This window comes from Lactuca saligna, chromosome 3 (genome assembly GCF_052625555.1).
Source record: "Lactuca saligna cultivar CGN05327 chromosome 3, ASM5262555v1, whole genome shotgun sequence".
Classification (NCBI taxonomy): Eukaryota; Viridiplantae; Streptophyta; class Magnoliopsida; order Asterales; family Asteraceae; genus Lactuca; species Lactuca saligna.
Window position 1 is genome coordinate 25,882,155 of NC_136419.1, and position 12,746 is coordinate 25,894,900.

The 12,746-nt window shown below is 34.2% G+C and overlaps 1 protein-coding gene across 2 annotated transcripts; it reads right to left on the reverse strand.

The window, feature by feature from the left end:
• Window positions 1-7,729: 7,729 nt before the first annotated feature.
• On the reverse strand, window positions 7,730-11,752 carry LOC145034852 (CHY-type/CTCHY-type/RING-type Zinc finger protein). Of its 2 annotated transcripts, none has more exons than XM_078983399.1 (12): window positions 9,897-11,752; window positions 9,570-9,707; window positions 9,379-9,466; window positions 9,243-9,302; window positions 9,119-9,151; window positions 8,949-9,026; window positions 8,822-8,865; window positions 8,662-8,702; window positions 8,473-8,555; window positions 8,291-8,382; window positions 8,085-8,196; window positions 7,730-8,009 (listed from the first exon to the last, which is right to left on the reverse strand). In XM_078983399.1, the coding sequence occupies exons 1-12, from the start codon at window positions 9,938-9,940 to the stop codon at window positions 7,899-7,901; spliced, it is 924 nt and encodes a 307-aa protein (XP_078839525.1). In that variant the 5' UTR covers window positions 9,941-11,752; the 3' UTR covers window positions 7,730-7,898. The 2 variants fall into 2 exon arrangements, with proteins under 2 accessions (XP_078839525.1, XP_078839526.1); XM_078983400.1 differs by having other exon boundaries at window positions 11,536-11,749.
• Window positions 11,753-12,746: the final 994 nt, after the last annotated feature.

A 12,746-nucleotide genomic window follows, 5' to 3' on the forward strand; every position in this document is an offset into this window, starting at 1 on the left:
AGATAGTAGATTCTTACCTAAAGCGTAGTCATACTTTTGACTCTCCCATCTCTTAGATCTCTTAGGTAAATAGGGCAACTTCGTCTCCAATGCCCCTTCTCTTGGCAATAAAAGCAAATTGACTCTTTTGGAACAACACATGGAACTACTTCAGACATCGCCTTTCACTTATGATCAAACTTTTTGATCATTTCATGTCTTCCATTGCCATTGTCTATATCCATAGAGGTCTTGAAGGCAGATTCACCAATCAACTTTGCTTTTCTATTGCGCCAAACCATTGTTGATTCAGCAGCAATAAGCATGTAGGTGAGATCTATAAGTGTCATGTCGTGGTTCATCATATAGTACTCTCTTACGAACTCACTATACGAGTTAGGAAGTGACTGAAGAACCCAATCAACAACCATCTCTTCACCGACAACGGATCCCATCATTCTTAACCTATCAATGTGTGACTTCATCCCTAAGACGTGTGCACACACCGACTTGCCAAAAGGGCTTGAGTGATATTGAACCTTTCAATTTTACAATCTTGTGGGTTAAGGAGACTAATTGGAGGAGGAGGAGGAAGTGAAGCATGATTACTTGTTCCTCGATCGAATCGTGGAATATCATCTTCATGTGGAATGCTTGTTCCACGGGATTTGAGAAGACCATAGTTGTCGAACTTTGACATCGGGAGAAAAACGAATTCAAATTAGTTGATTGATTGAGTCCTTGGTAAATCACCCAAATGAAATTCCAAGGCTAGGACCCAACACAATATCCTACAACTCGGGAGAGGGATGCCTTAACCCAAATTGCAGAACATTTGAAGGTAAGTGAATGACGATTCACTAATTTCCACCATGAAAAACGAAAAAGAAATTTAAGTTTTAAATCTATGAAAACTCCTAGATCCTTTGAGATTCATTGAACATTTCAATGGCATGTTTAAATCTCGATATGCCCCTCTTTTTTGTGATTGGGATGCCGAGGATCACAAAGCGGGTGTGAATAACCATGCAAACTACATGGTGCCCTCACATGTTACAATCACCTATTCGATGTGCCGGTAAACCACACACGCTCCACCGAACTATGACAAACATTGAGTCACCCTTTGCTACCTTTTCTTAGAACCATTTAGTGTGCCGGTAAACCACACACGATCCACTAACGTCTTCGCAAGGGCACAAAGTGTAATTTCATGGAATTGCATCAATTCACTTTTGCCTAAGTAACTAAGATTGGGAATTAGAAAAACATTTAGTTACTTTGTATTTCATTATACTTATAATGGAAGGTTTCGTCCTATCTTACCCGTTCGGCTAACGACCCTCCACTAGTCAAGAGTGCGGTGGGTAAGAGTGGATACCCATTCAATCGCCATTTTATAGGCAATTTCCTTAAACACCCCTTATAGACCAGCTTCGTGAATGAGGCCTACTAACGGTAAGACTGACTTTTACTCATACATATATATAATGTTAGACTTTTAATCTTATATATAGTATAGGGTGTATTTTATACTTTTAAAATACTATGTGGTTAACTTTAACAATTACACTTTTAATTCAATTAAATGGTTAACCTAAACTTTTATGGATTTATTAAACCTCTTTTAATTATACTCCTTAATTAATTAATAAAACCATAAAGGGTGTGATTTGAACTTTTCAAAACATTACTAGAGTTTTAGAATTTAACATTTCTAATTAAACTCTTAATCAACTTTTAAATTCCAAAACTTGAGGGCAAATTTTGAAACCTTTTTCAAAACATTAGGGTTTTAACTATTTAAATTTCAAAACTTTAAAACTTTTGGGTTCAAATTTAAACTATAAAACCTAAAGGAGAAAATATGAAACTTTTCATAATTACAAGGATCAAATAACAAATAATCTAAACTAACATTTAGTTACATAATTATCCATATTTGATTTGTTTAATGATTTCTTGCAAAACAATTTATCAATTACTCAAAATAATTAATCAATTATCTTATAAGGAAACAATTATCTTGTTAATTGATAATTATCTTTAATTAGGTCAAGAATATAGTCATATATATCATAAAATCGGATTTATATTAATCTAACATGATAAGGTAACTTTCCTAATACAAAAACAGCAAGAAATCCCGAGATAAGCATTATCTGACGAGTGGACTCGTCGAGTCAGGCATGGACTCGGCGAGTTCAGCCATGGACTCGACGAGTCCAGCCTCCACAATCCAAAAAATCGAATTTTTTAGTTATACAATGCATCAATACAATTGAAACCAAGCTAGGCTCTGATACACCTTATGGGTTTTGGTCATAAGACATCCTATGTGCTCATACAAACCCTAATGCTTGGATCTAGGTTTCTCTATTGTACATGCTTTGAATCCAAGACTATAAACCCTAATTCTAGCATACATATAATCATATTAACATGAGAATAAGTTTATAGTGTTACCTCGATTGTTATGTAGCAATAACAATCACAATTCCTCCTTGAATTGACTTTGGAAGGCTTAGAGTCACAAGTGTCACTCCTCTAATGGTTCACAAACACCATAAGCAAGAGGATGAAGAGGAGAGAGGATGGAGGCTACCAAAACGTGTGTAAACCCTTACAAGAACATTAGCCACGTTTTTGAGCCATAAGGGGTCTTTATATAGTTGGGCTATTAGGGTTATCTAACAAGGAAACCCTAATTTGGATGCTTAAGCCCTAAGCAACCCATAGACTCCTTTAATTAAGCCCATGGACGATTTCCTTATGGGTTTCCCATTAGAATTCGTCCATCCCTTAATATAAGGCAATCCATGGCCCAAATTGCAATTATCCTATAATTACAATTCCAGTCCCTTAAGTTTAATTAATCTCTTTTAGTCACAAAACTAATTACCAATTAATTATTGACTAATATTAATTAAACAATATGATTTCTCCTTTAATATATTATTCCCATAATATATTAATAAATCATATTTAATCCTTACTCTCCATAAATCATCCTATCAAGTTGCTTTGGTGAAGGCAACCCAAAAGGACCATGCACCATCGGGTCAAGTACATACCAAAATAGTTATGGACTTAGACACTAATCCAACAATTAATTCCTCATTAGTAAGTATAATGATTATTATAAAGTAACTAAATATTTTCATAAATTCTCAATCTTAGTTACTTTAAGAAAAATGTGAAAATGATGCTATTCCACGAAATTGCACTTTGTACCTTGTTAAAGTCATTAGTGGAGCGTGTGTGGTTAACCGGCACACTAACTTGGACTAACATGGGTGGCGAAGGGTAGCTCGAGAATTATCATAGATCAATGAAGCGTATGTGGTTAACCGGCACATTGATTAAGTAGTAAATGACTCGAGAGTACCAAGTTACTTTGCATGATTATTCACACCTTGTTTGTGATCCTCGGTATCCCAGTCACAAACTTGAAGGGCATAATCGAGATTAAACATGCCATTGAAAAGTTCAATGAATCTCCAAAAAATCTAGTAATTTCATTTCATTTAAAACCTAAATGTTCATTTCGTTTTTCATAGTGCAAATTGGTAAATCGTCATTTACCTACCTTCATATAATTTGCAATTGGATTACGGCATCACTCTTCCGAATTGTGAATTATAGTGTTGGGTCCTAGCCTTAATATTTCATTTAGGTGTTATATTAAGGATTGCTTATCTAATCTAAATTTTGTTCCTTTTCCTTTTCAGATGTCTGGCTTAAACAACGCTTCAAGCTCGAACCCCTCAAGCTCATTCTCTCTTTTGAACATTTGTGGGAGGGTCACCTGCAATGGGTCCAACTTTAATGATTATATCTGCAACATCCGCATGGCCCTCCGATACAAGGAAAAAGAGTACGTCCTCGATGAAAAGCTCAAAGAGACAGACGAAACTAATTCTTCTGCTGAAGAAATTGCTGAGTATAGGGCTCACGAAAAGGATGAAACAAAGGTGTCGTGTATAATGGTAGCCACTATGACTCCTGAGTTGCAGTGGTTCTATGAGGACTATTGGCCTTACGAGATGTGCCAAGACTTGATGGAAAACTATCATCAAATTGTGCTTCATGAAAGGTACAAGACAGTTACTCGTTAATAACAACCAAGATGAAAGATGGAGAGTCCAACATGAGCCACTTGCAAATAATGCAAAAGTATGTGGATCGTTTTCTCAAGTTGAATGTCAACTTTGACGAAGAGTTGGCAATTGATATCATTCTCCACTCTTTACCTCCTTGTTATGATCAATTCAGTGTGGATAACTTGATATTTTAAGATTGGAACACATTATTCTTATCATCCCAAGGTATGTGTTCAATAGTGCAAGTTAAGGAGGTTAAAGCTTAATTTCTTAATAGCTCTTTGAAAAATTGCATTTGCAGGTGCAAGAACAAAAGAACTATCTATATAAGCATGAAGTTTAGCTCCTTCAAGAAGTTAGGACTTGGCTTTGATATGCTTATTAAAGGATGGAACACAAGCTAGTAAAATATAGTATTCACTTACAACAGAAAGAGTTTAATCCTTAGTGACACCCTGATATTCGAATATTTGGAATAAGTAATATACTAATGTGAAATTCAATCGTCGCGTTATTTCATTTATGCATCAGTTTGTTGTTATGTCTTTTTGTTTTAAGTTAATCAAGGTTACACTTAAATGGGGGAGGTTTGTTGGTGATTTGTTTCACTAATTGTATTTAAGTGTAATGGGTTGACTTGTTGACCAAAAATCAATCTTGATGAATATTAAACAAGTAAGGAAGGTGCAGAGTGCACACTTATTTAAGTTTATTCAATACTAAAAGTAGACTGTCATTTAGGGGCAAAGCCCCTGGACGAACGGGGGTCCGGGGGCAACGACATAGCGCCCCTAGGAGCAGGGTCCAAGGGGCAAAAGCCCCTGAAATTTTTTATTTGGGTTATATTATTATATTAAAAATGCATCATAAAATCCAGATTTTGAATATTTGACCCATTTTTGGATTTGCATTAATTCTTATAGAAAACCCGGATTTATGACAATTTTGACTATTGATAAAATTGTTTATGACAGTTTTCGGACAAAGAAGGGTTTTAACCAATTTTTTGGTAGTTTTCTAGTACTCACGAAATTCATATATTTTCATTTTCTGTTCTTTTCTTTTCCGAGTTTTATCCGATCAAAGATTAGGGAGTACCATCCAAATACTTTGATTTAAAAGTGGAATCACAATTCTCATATTATCCAAGTGTTTTTATTACCCCGAATTTCTAATAGTATAATGGGATGTTCTCATGGATAGCCTAACAACATGTATTCCATTTCTAGGAAGCACCAAATTGTACCTAATTTTAAAACCATAATTGAGGATATATGATGGGATCTTAATTTGGTGGAGTTTGCTTATAAAATTTACAACCTTAGAGTTAAAATGGCTCCATATGAGGAATTATATGGTCATAAGTTTCAAACATCCTCTTGTTGGCTAAAAGGGGGAGATAGGATGTAGAATGAGAAATAAATGACATGACATACAATGACAGGTAAAGGTTATTCGAGAAAAAATAATGGCAGTCCAAATCCATCAAAAAGCTATGCAAATTAAAAACGAAAACCTGTGACATCTGAAGTACATGATTGATTCTTGCAAAAGGTCTCTTCGTGGGAAGGGCTGGTTTGATTTAGGATTCACATAAACGTATATCCAAATCACATAAAGGTATATCCCCATTTTATGGAACCTTTTACAATGCTGAATAAGATAGAAAATAATAATAATAATAATCAAACTTACAAGCTTAAGTTGGCGTGATGTGCAGAAGGCATTCATAACACACTTACCATATGTTGAAATCCTTTTGTTGGGTGACTACCGACTAATCGTATTCCACTTGGAGAATTACAGGTAGGTTAGTTGAGGAGCCTAATTCGCAGTTATAAGGTAAATATAAAACAGCTATAGAAGAACATAAACTTGGTTCTCGTAAAATAAGCACCTTATTTGTGACCAAGCTTTAGCAGATAGAAATGAAATGAGGGGTCGTTATCCTCATTTATTTGCCAATAAATAGATGACGATGACAAAATCATCATAAATGGATATAACACATGTAAAACAATGTTACACATCTTGTAATTGGATGCTCATCATATTACCACTAATACGATTTCAGTAAAAAAAAAAGTACTAAGAGTATGCATTGTATATTGATAATGTTGAAGGTGGGGTAACAACATGGATATATAAGGTAAGCTAGAGACCTAAAGTACATGGGTCTTTATTATGCGTTTGGTACAAGTGCAAGGGCCAAAGTGTAAGATGATGGAAGTTGATTAATAAGAAACTTGATTTTGATCTCTTGTTGTTTTGAATGATCTAGAGAATGCGGAGGAAACCATTGAGGTGAATTTTACAATCAATAATGTAGGGGGAATAAAACTAATTAAGGTAATTAACTTTTCGGTTTGTTCACATGTAGGTAACTATATATTTTTTTATACATCTAGGTAACAAACTTTTTGAAACTGTTCACATATAACCATTATGACCTGATGTAGCAGGTTACCTCTGGCTACAGTAGATCATAATGGTTACATGTGAACACTTTCAACAAGTTCGTTACCTAAGTGTGTACAAAAGAAAAATAGTTACCCAAATATGAACAAACCAAAAGTAAGAGTAAATTACACGAATGGTCCCTGTGGTTTGGGGGAATTTATGCGTTTGGTCCCTAACTTATTTTTTTTTAATTCGGATGGTCCCTACTGTTTTATTTTGTTGCGTTTGGTCCATGTCTTACCTAAAAAAACTAGTGTGTTCTTATTAATTTAATTTTTTTAAATTAATTTTCTTATTTATGTATTTTTTATATGTTTAAAAAACCTAATAGACCTCACATATCTGTATCTCCTCACCATCCTATCTTTCATCATCCTAAACTTTTATTTATTTTCCATATTTAATGACAATGAAGTCTTCACCATCTATTCTTTTTCGGTCCTTCAACTTCAGCGAACCAACACCACAACCCAATAAAGTGAAGAGACTGTGGGTTATGACGTTTGTTCGTCAGAGTTGAACGATAAAAAAAAAAGGATGGTGAAGACTTCCATGTCACTAAAGATTGAAAGAAAATAGAGGTTGAAGAGGATGTGAGATGGGATGGTAACCGGTGGGACCCAAATTAAATTTCTCAAATGTGGTTTCAGATTTACGGTGAGGAGATACAGATATGTGGGGTCTATTAATTTTTTTAAACATATAAAAAAACATAAATAAGAAAATTAATTAAAAAAAATAAATTAATAAGGGCATAATAGTCTTTTTAGGTAAGTCAGAAACTAAGCGCGCAACAAAAATAAACAATAGAGACCATCCGAGTTAAAAAGAATAAATTGGGGACCAAATGCACAAATTCCCCTATACCATAGGGACCATTCATGTAATTTACTATTACTTTTGGTTTTGTTCATATGGTTTTGTTCATATTTAGCTGGATGTAACCTGCTACAGCAGGTCATAATGATCATATGTGAACAGTTCCAAAAAGTTTGTTACCTAGATGTGTAAAAAAAAAAGATAGTTACCTATATGTGAAAAACCCGAAAAGTTAATTACCTTAACAAATCCTATTCGCATTGTATGATCAAGGAATTCATACCAAGGATTTTAAGGGCTATATTTGGTAGAATTCTCCAATTCTTGATCATGGATGGGATCATGGATGTGATTTGATATTTGGGAAATGAATGGGAATTACTTACCCGTAAATAATGATTTATGAAATGAGGCAGAAAAAGTTACATTGTCCAAAGTAAAAGAACATGGAAAGATACTCTACATATATCACCATATAAACCCTCAACAATGGACAACTAACATCATAATACAACAAAATCCCAATAGAATAGAAGCTCAGCCTCCAGTTTGGCGGGTGTTGTAGGATTTGCAATTGGGGCACTTAACAGCCACAACATGAAATGCCACTTTGGAATTGGTCCCACAGTCATTGCACAATATCCATATCTTCAACAAGAAATTAAAATTCAAAATGAATTCTTAGAAAAAAAAAAAAAAAAAGATGAGATTGCAATGGCATACCAGTTTGTTTTGATAAAATTCAGGCATTGGTGTAGCTGCAACTTCCATGTCAAGTTTTTCCCAAACTTTTGACATATCACAGACCGACTTAAAACATAAAGGGCAAGCATATCTGTTCCAATAACAATTATAAAAAATATGTATAATTATATATTTATTGACTTGAGTTGAGAAAATGAATTGAAAGTGTTTTTAGATTGACTCACTGATAGTGTTGCTGCATTTCCTTTAAACAGTTCTTATGAATGGTATGTCCACATGGCATGACTGTAACATCATCTATCGAATCAAACAGAAACTGCAAAGTGAAAATAACCAATATTTAAAAAAATCCCACAAATATTTATGATTTATCCAAGTGTATAAAAGGTGAAAAAATGGATAATACCTCAAAGCATACAGGGCAATCATGGTGCATTGCTCCTTCAACACACGGGTGACTGTCTCTCAGAAAATTTGAGTAGCAGCATCCTGAATCACACAAAGTCCAATCAATAACTTGTTAAAAGTTCCAGATAAATCACTATTTTATTTTGAATGATTTAGAAATTAGAAATAGAGAGAGAAGAGAACTTACGACATTTGTCACAGTGAAAAAAGTTCTCTCGCCCACCGATTCTGATCTCAAACAGAAATACATATACAAGTTAGGAGAGATTCATTACATTTTCTTCTCATAATTTCATTTCTCTTATCTTAATACTTAATTCAAAGTTTCTTGAAAATAATATTAATACCTGCAAATACCACAGCCATCACAATGATACTGTTGCTTGGATATCTGCAAAACAGTGAGCAAGCATTAAGACAAATCCTAAACCAAAAACCCAAAAACATGAAAATAGGAAATGAGAAAGGGCTTACGTCATCATCATAAAGCTTGCATGCTTTACAGAAGTAATTTCCCATGCATACACCACAGTTGACACACACTTGTCTCACCTACAAAAAAAAAAAAGCATCAACATATTTAAAACAAATAAGGAAATGAATAAGAGCCACACAAGAGACAATAAGTTAATAACAAGAATCACCTCTTGTTCAGTGCCACAAAGGGTGCATATAACCTGAAAGGGATACATACAATCACACAACATCATACATATTACATACTTGATGAATTTAACAGATAAACAACCATAAAATAAAAAAAGATACCTGCTGGATCTGATGGCGAGGGATTGTGTGTCTCTCTTTGTGATCAACATTAATGTCATTCTGCACAACAATAAAATATTATTACAGATTTTTATGAAGCTAAAGTTGTGAATTTTGTATTTCAATTTTTACAAACCTTTGCTTCATTATGACAATGGCGACAATCAAATATCTCATTACAACAAGGGGCTCTTATCCTGCAACGTCTACGGTAGTGAGAGCATCTGAAAATGTAAAGACACCAAAAGAAGCTGATCATGGACACATGTTACAAAGATATTTATTATTTAACCACAGATAACACCAAAAAGGTTCTAGAAGCAATACCCATGATTAAGAACAGGATGATCAATGTGGTGATTGCATGAATTTGGTTCTTTTGCATTGGTGGCTTGGATTGTGGGAAGAGTAGCTGGCACCTCCATGGAGACTCTAATAACAACTACAAGGGTTGAAAGCAAGCACCTGCATTCAGAGACACATTAAGCAAAAAAAAATCCCTAATTTTGCACAAGGCAGATCTAGTTGTCCATCATCGGGTAAAATCCCAATGATGATGAGGCTTTCTCTCACACTGCAGCACATCAGTTGAAATCAGCAACAACATAATCCAATCCAAGCTGCAACAAATAGGTTATATAATAATATAACTACATTTCAGCAGTGAGAAAGTCCAAGCTTCCAGGAAATGAGGACATCCATTCCACAGCATGGTTTCTTGATTCTTGAAGCCCACATCCATTTAATTAAGATACCACTAAAAGGTGGCATAACCTAAGGTAAAAGCAATAGATCACAAAATCAAGTACGTCCTCAAAAGGAAAAAAAGAAAACAAAAAAGACAGGGAGAAAGGACTAGTGATGCACATATCCAGTTAATGGTCCAGCCCATCAAGGACAAGCCTACCTCAACAGCAGTTCTGCACCAAATCTTCTTCAGGAAAAACCATAACAACTTAAAAGTAATCCCACTTCCCACACATACTTTAAGGCTTACCAAACATGAGCAACCATTGGCTTTCAAGTCTGACTGGATGGACTGCAACACATGAACTTGACACAGGAAAGAGGATTTGGGTGGGAATGCTTGAGTTAGTAAATAGAGGGAGCTTTGGAGTCTATGTCGGCATAGATTGTTTTTGTTAATTAACAAATTAGAGAGGCTGAGAAGTAAGAACCTAACTATCACTGCCTAATGACACTTAGCATATCAGATTTCAGTTGCAGGTGGTTCTCATCTCACTGTGTTAGAAGAGGGAGAAACTGTCTCCATGTTTGTTGAAATGACACACAGATTCATGTCTTTTTACTTCAGTTTTGTTGCAACCTACTTCTATAAGACCAATTTCCATAATCTAATCATAACAGCATCTAATCTTCTATCATTAAGTTGGTTATCTCCACATACCACATCACCAAGCTACTTGAATGCTATTTAGACCCCACCTCGCACATCATTCAGTGTGTAGCACAAAAACAGGTCATGTAAAACCTAAGACCCTTTTGGATGTCACAATTAAGTAAAAAGGAAAAATAATTCTTAGAAACTAAGCTTGCTAACACACAGCTAAATGGCATGCACAAAAGAAGAAAGATAAGTCATCGTATTTATTACAAACGGGGTGAAATTAGAAGGAGATTCATGCGAGTTAGATTCCATGTAGAAAGGCGAAGCTAGAAGCCAGAAATGGATCAGATGTAATCATTGCATAAATTAAGGCCATCACGTTAAGGGTTTCCTTTGCGTTCTGTATTCATTATCAAGAAAACCAGTAGATGTTGTTCCTGTAGATAGTAAACTAGTACTCTCCGTCTGGAAAAGCTATCCACTTTTTGGACTAAAATGGAAGACGAACAACGTAGTTTTACCAAATATAAAACAGTCGGAAATCCTGGCTAAAAACACAGTGACCAAAAGCACACAGCTTCAAATCAACTAAAGTCAGATGGAGAACAAATAAACCGATGGAAGAAACACACGATAATAAGCAGGGAATTACCAGATTAATGACCACGTTCTATATGCTTCACAAAAACAGAACCTAAGTCAGTGACCACTTACCAATACTAATTCAATTCAATCGCGAACAAAATCCACCGAGATATGCAAAAAAAACCTATCAGAAATCAGAATACTAAAGCGTAAAACAATCAGAAGTTCATATTTCACAGACACAACCACAAGTTAAAACAACCAAAACAGTTCCTGAATTGTCAACAGAAAACAGAGCAAATCCGAATTTGAAAGTAATATACTAATTGAAACTCAGGATAACGAACTTTCAATCACTACCGCAGCAGAAAGAAATTCGCGAAACAATTCCTGCTTCCGTTCGACGGCTGCTATCTTCCGTAAGAATAGATGGAGATAAATCGGAAAACTTGAATGATTTGAGGAAATCAGGAGAGTAGAGGGCTTTTATAAGTTGGGGGAGATTTGGTCTCTGGAGACTTCCGAAACGTCCGTTATCGCCTCTCGTGATGGTGATTTTATCTTGAATATCGGATTCTATCTTATCAACTCAAAATATCTTCAACAGCTTTTTCCAAATTCTATATAAAGTATAGTTAAACCTGGGTTAATAGCATCCAGCTACCTAACATGCATTTTATAATCGTTATATATATATATATATATATATATATATATATATATATATATATATATATATATATATATATATATATATATATATATATATATATATATATATATATAATAAATAAATTTAATAATAAGTTATTATCTCTTATATAATAATAAAACAATAAAAATATTTTATATTTCATTACTTAAATAAATTAATGGATATTTAACTTAGGAGTAAATTATACGAATGGTCACTATTGTTTGGGATAATTTATATTTTGGTCCCTAACTTATTTTTTTTAATTCGGAAAGTCTTTACTGTTTGTTTTTATTACGAGTTTGGTCTCTGTGATTTTGTTTTGTTACGTGTTTGATCTGTAGCTTACCTAAAAAGACAATTATTTAAATAGGAAAAAATAATGGGGTATGTAAGGTAAGGTGAGGTGGTAGGGTTGGGGTTGGGGTGTGTTTATTTAAATAAATTAAAAAATCAATGACAAAATAGTTTTTTTAGGTAAAAGAGAGATCAAACGTGTAACCAAAACAAACAGTAGAAACATTCTGAGTTAAAAAAATAAGTTAGGAACCAACAAATTACCCTAAATCATAGGGGTGTAATTTACTCTTAACTTAGTGATATGCCCAAATGATTATTTGGCAATTGGCATCACAACTAGTCTTGCAAAATTTTAGTGTTTTACAACCAGCGCTTAGTTAGTTGGCAAGTTGAAAGCCTTGCAAATATGGGTGTGAATTAACCTGGCTTACAATCATAAATATTATTTCTAAAGTTAATTAATCAAAAAATAATGAGTAATGACCGATTACCATAACATATATACCTCTAGACTCAAAACACTTGTCATTCATTACTTTGTCTTTATAACCTAAGTAAATATATCCAAAATAACAAG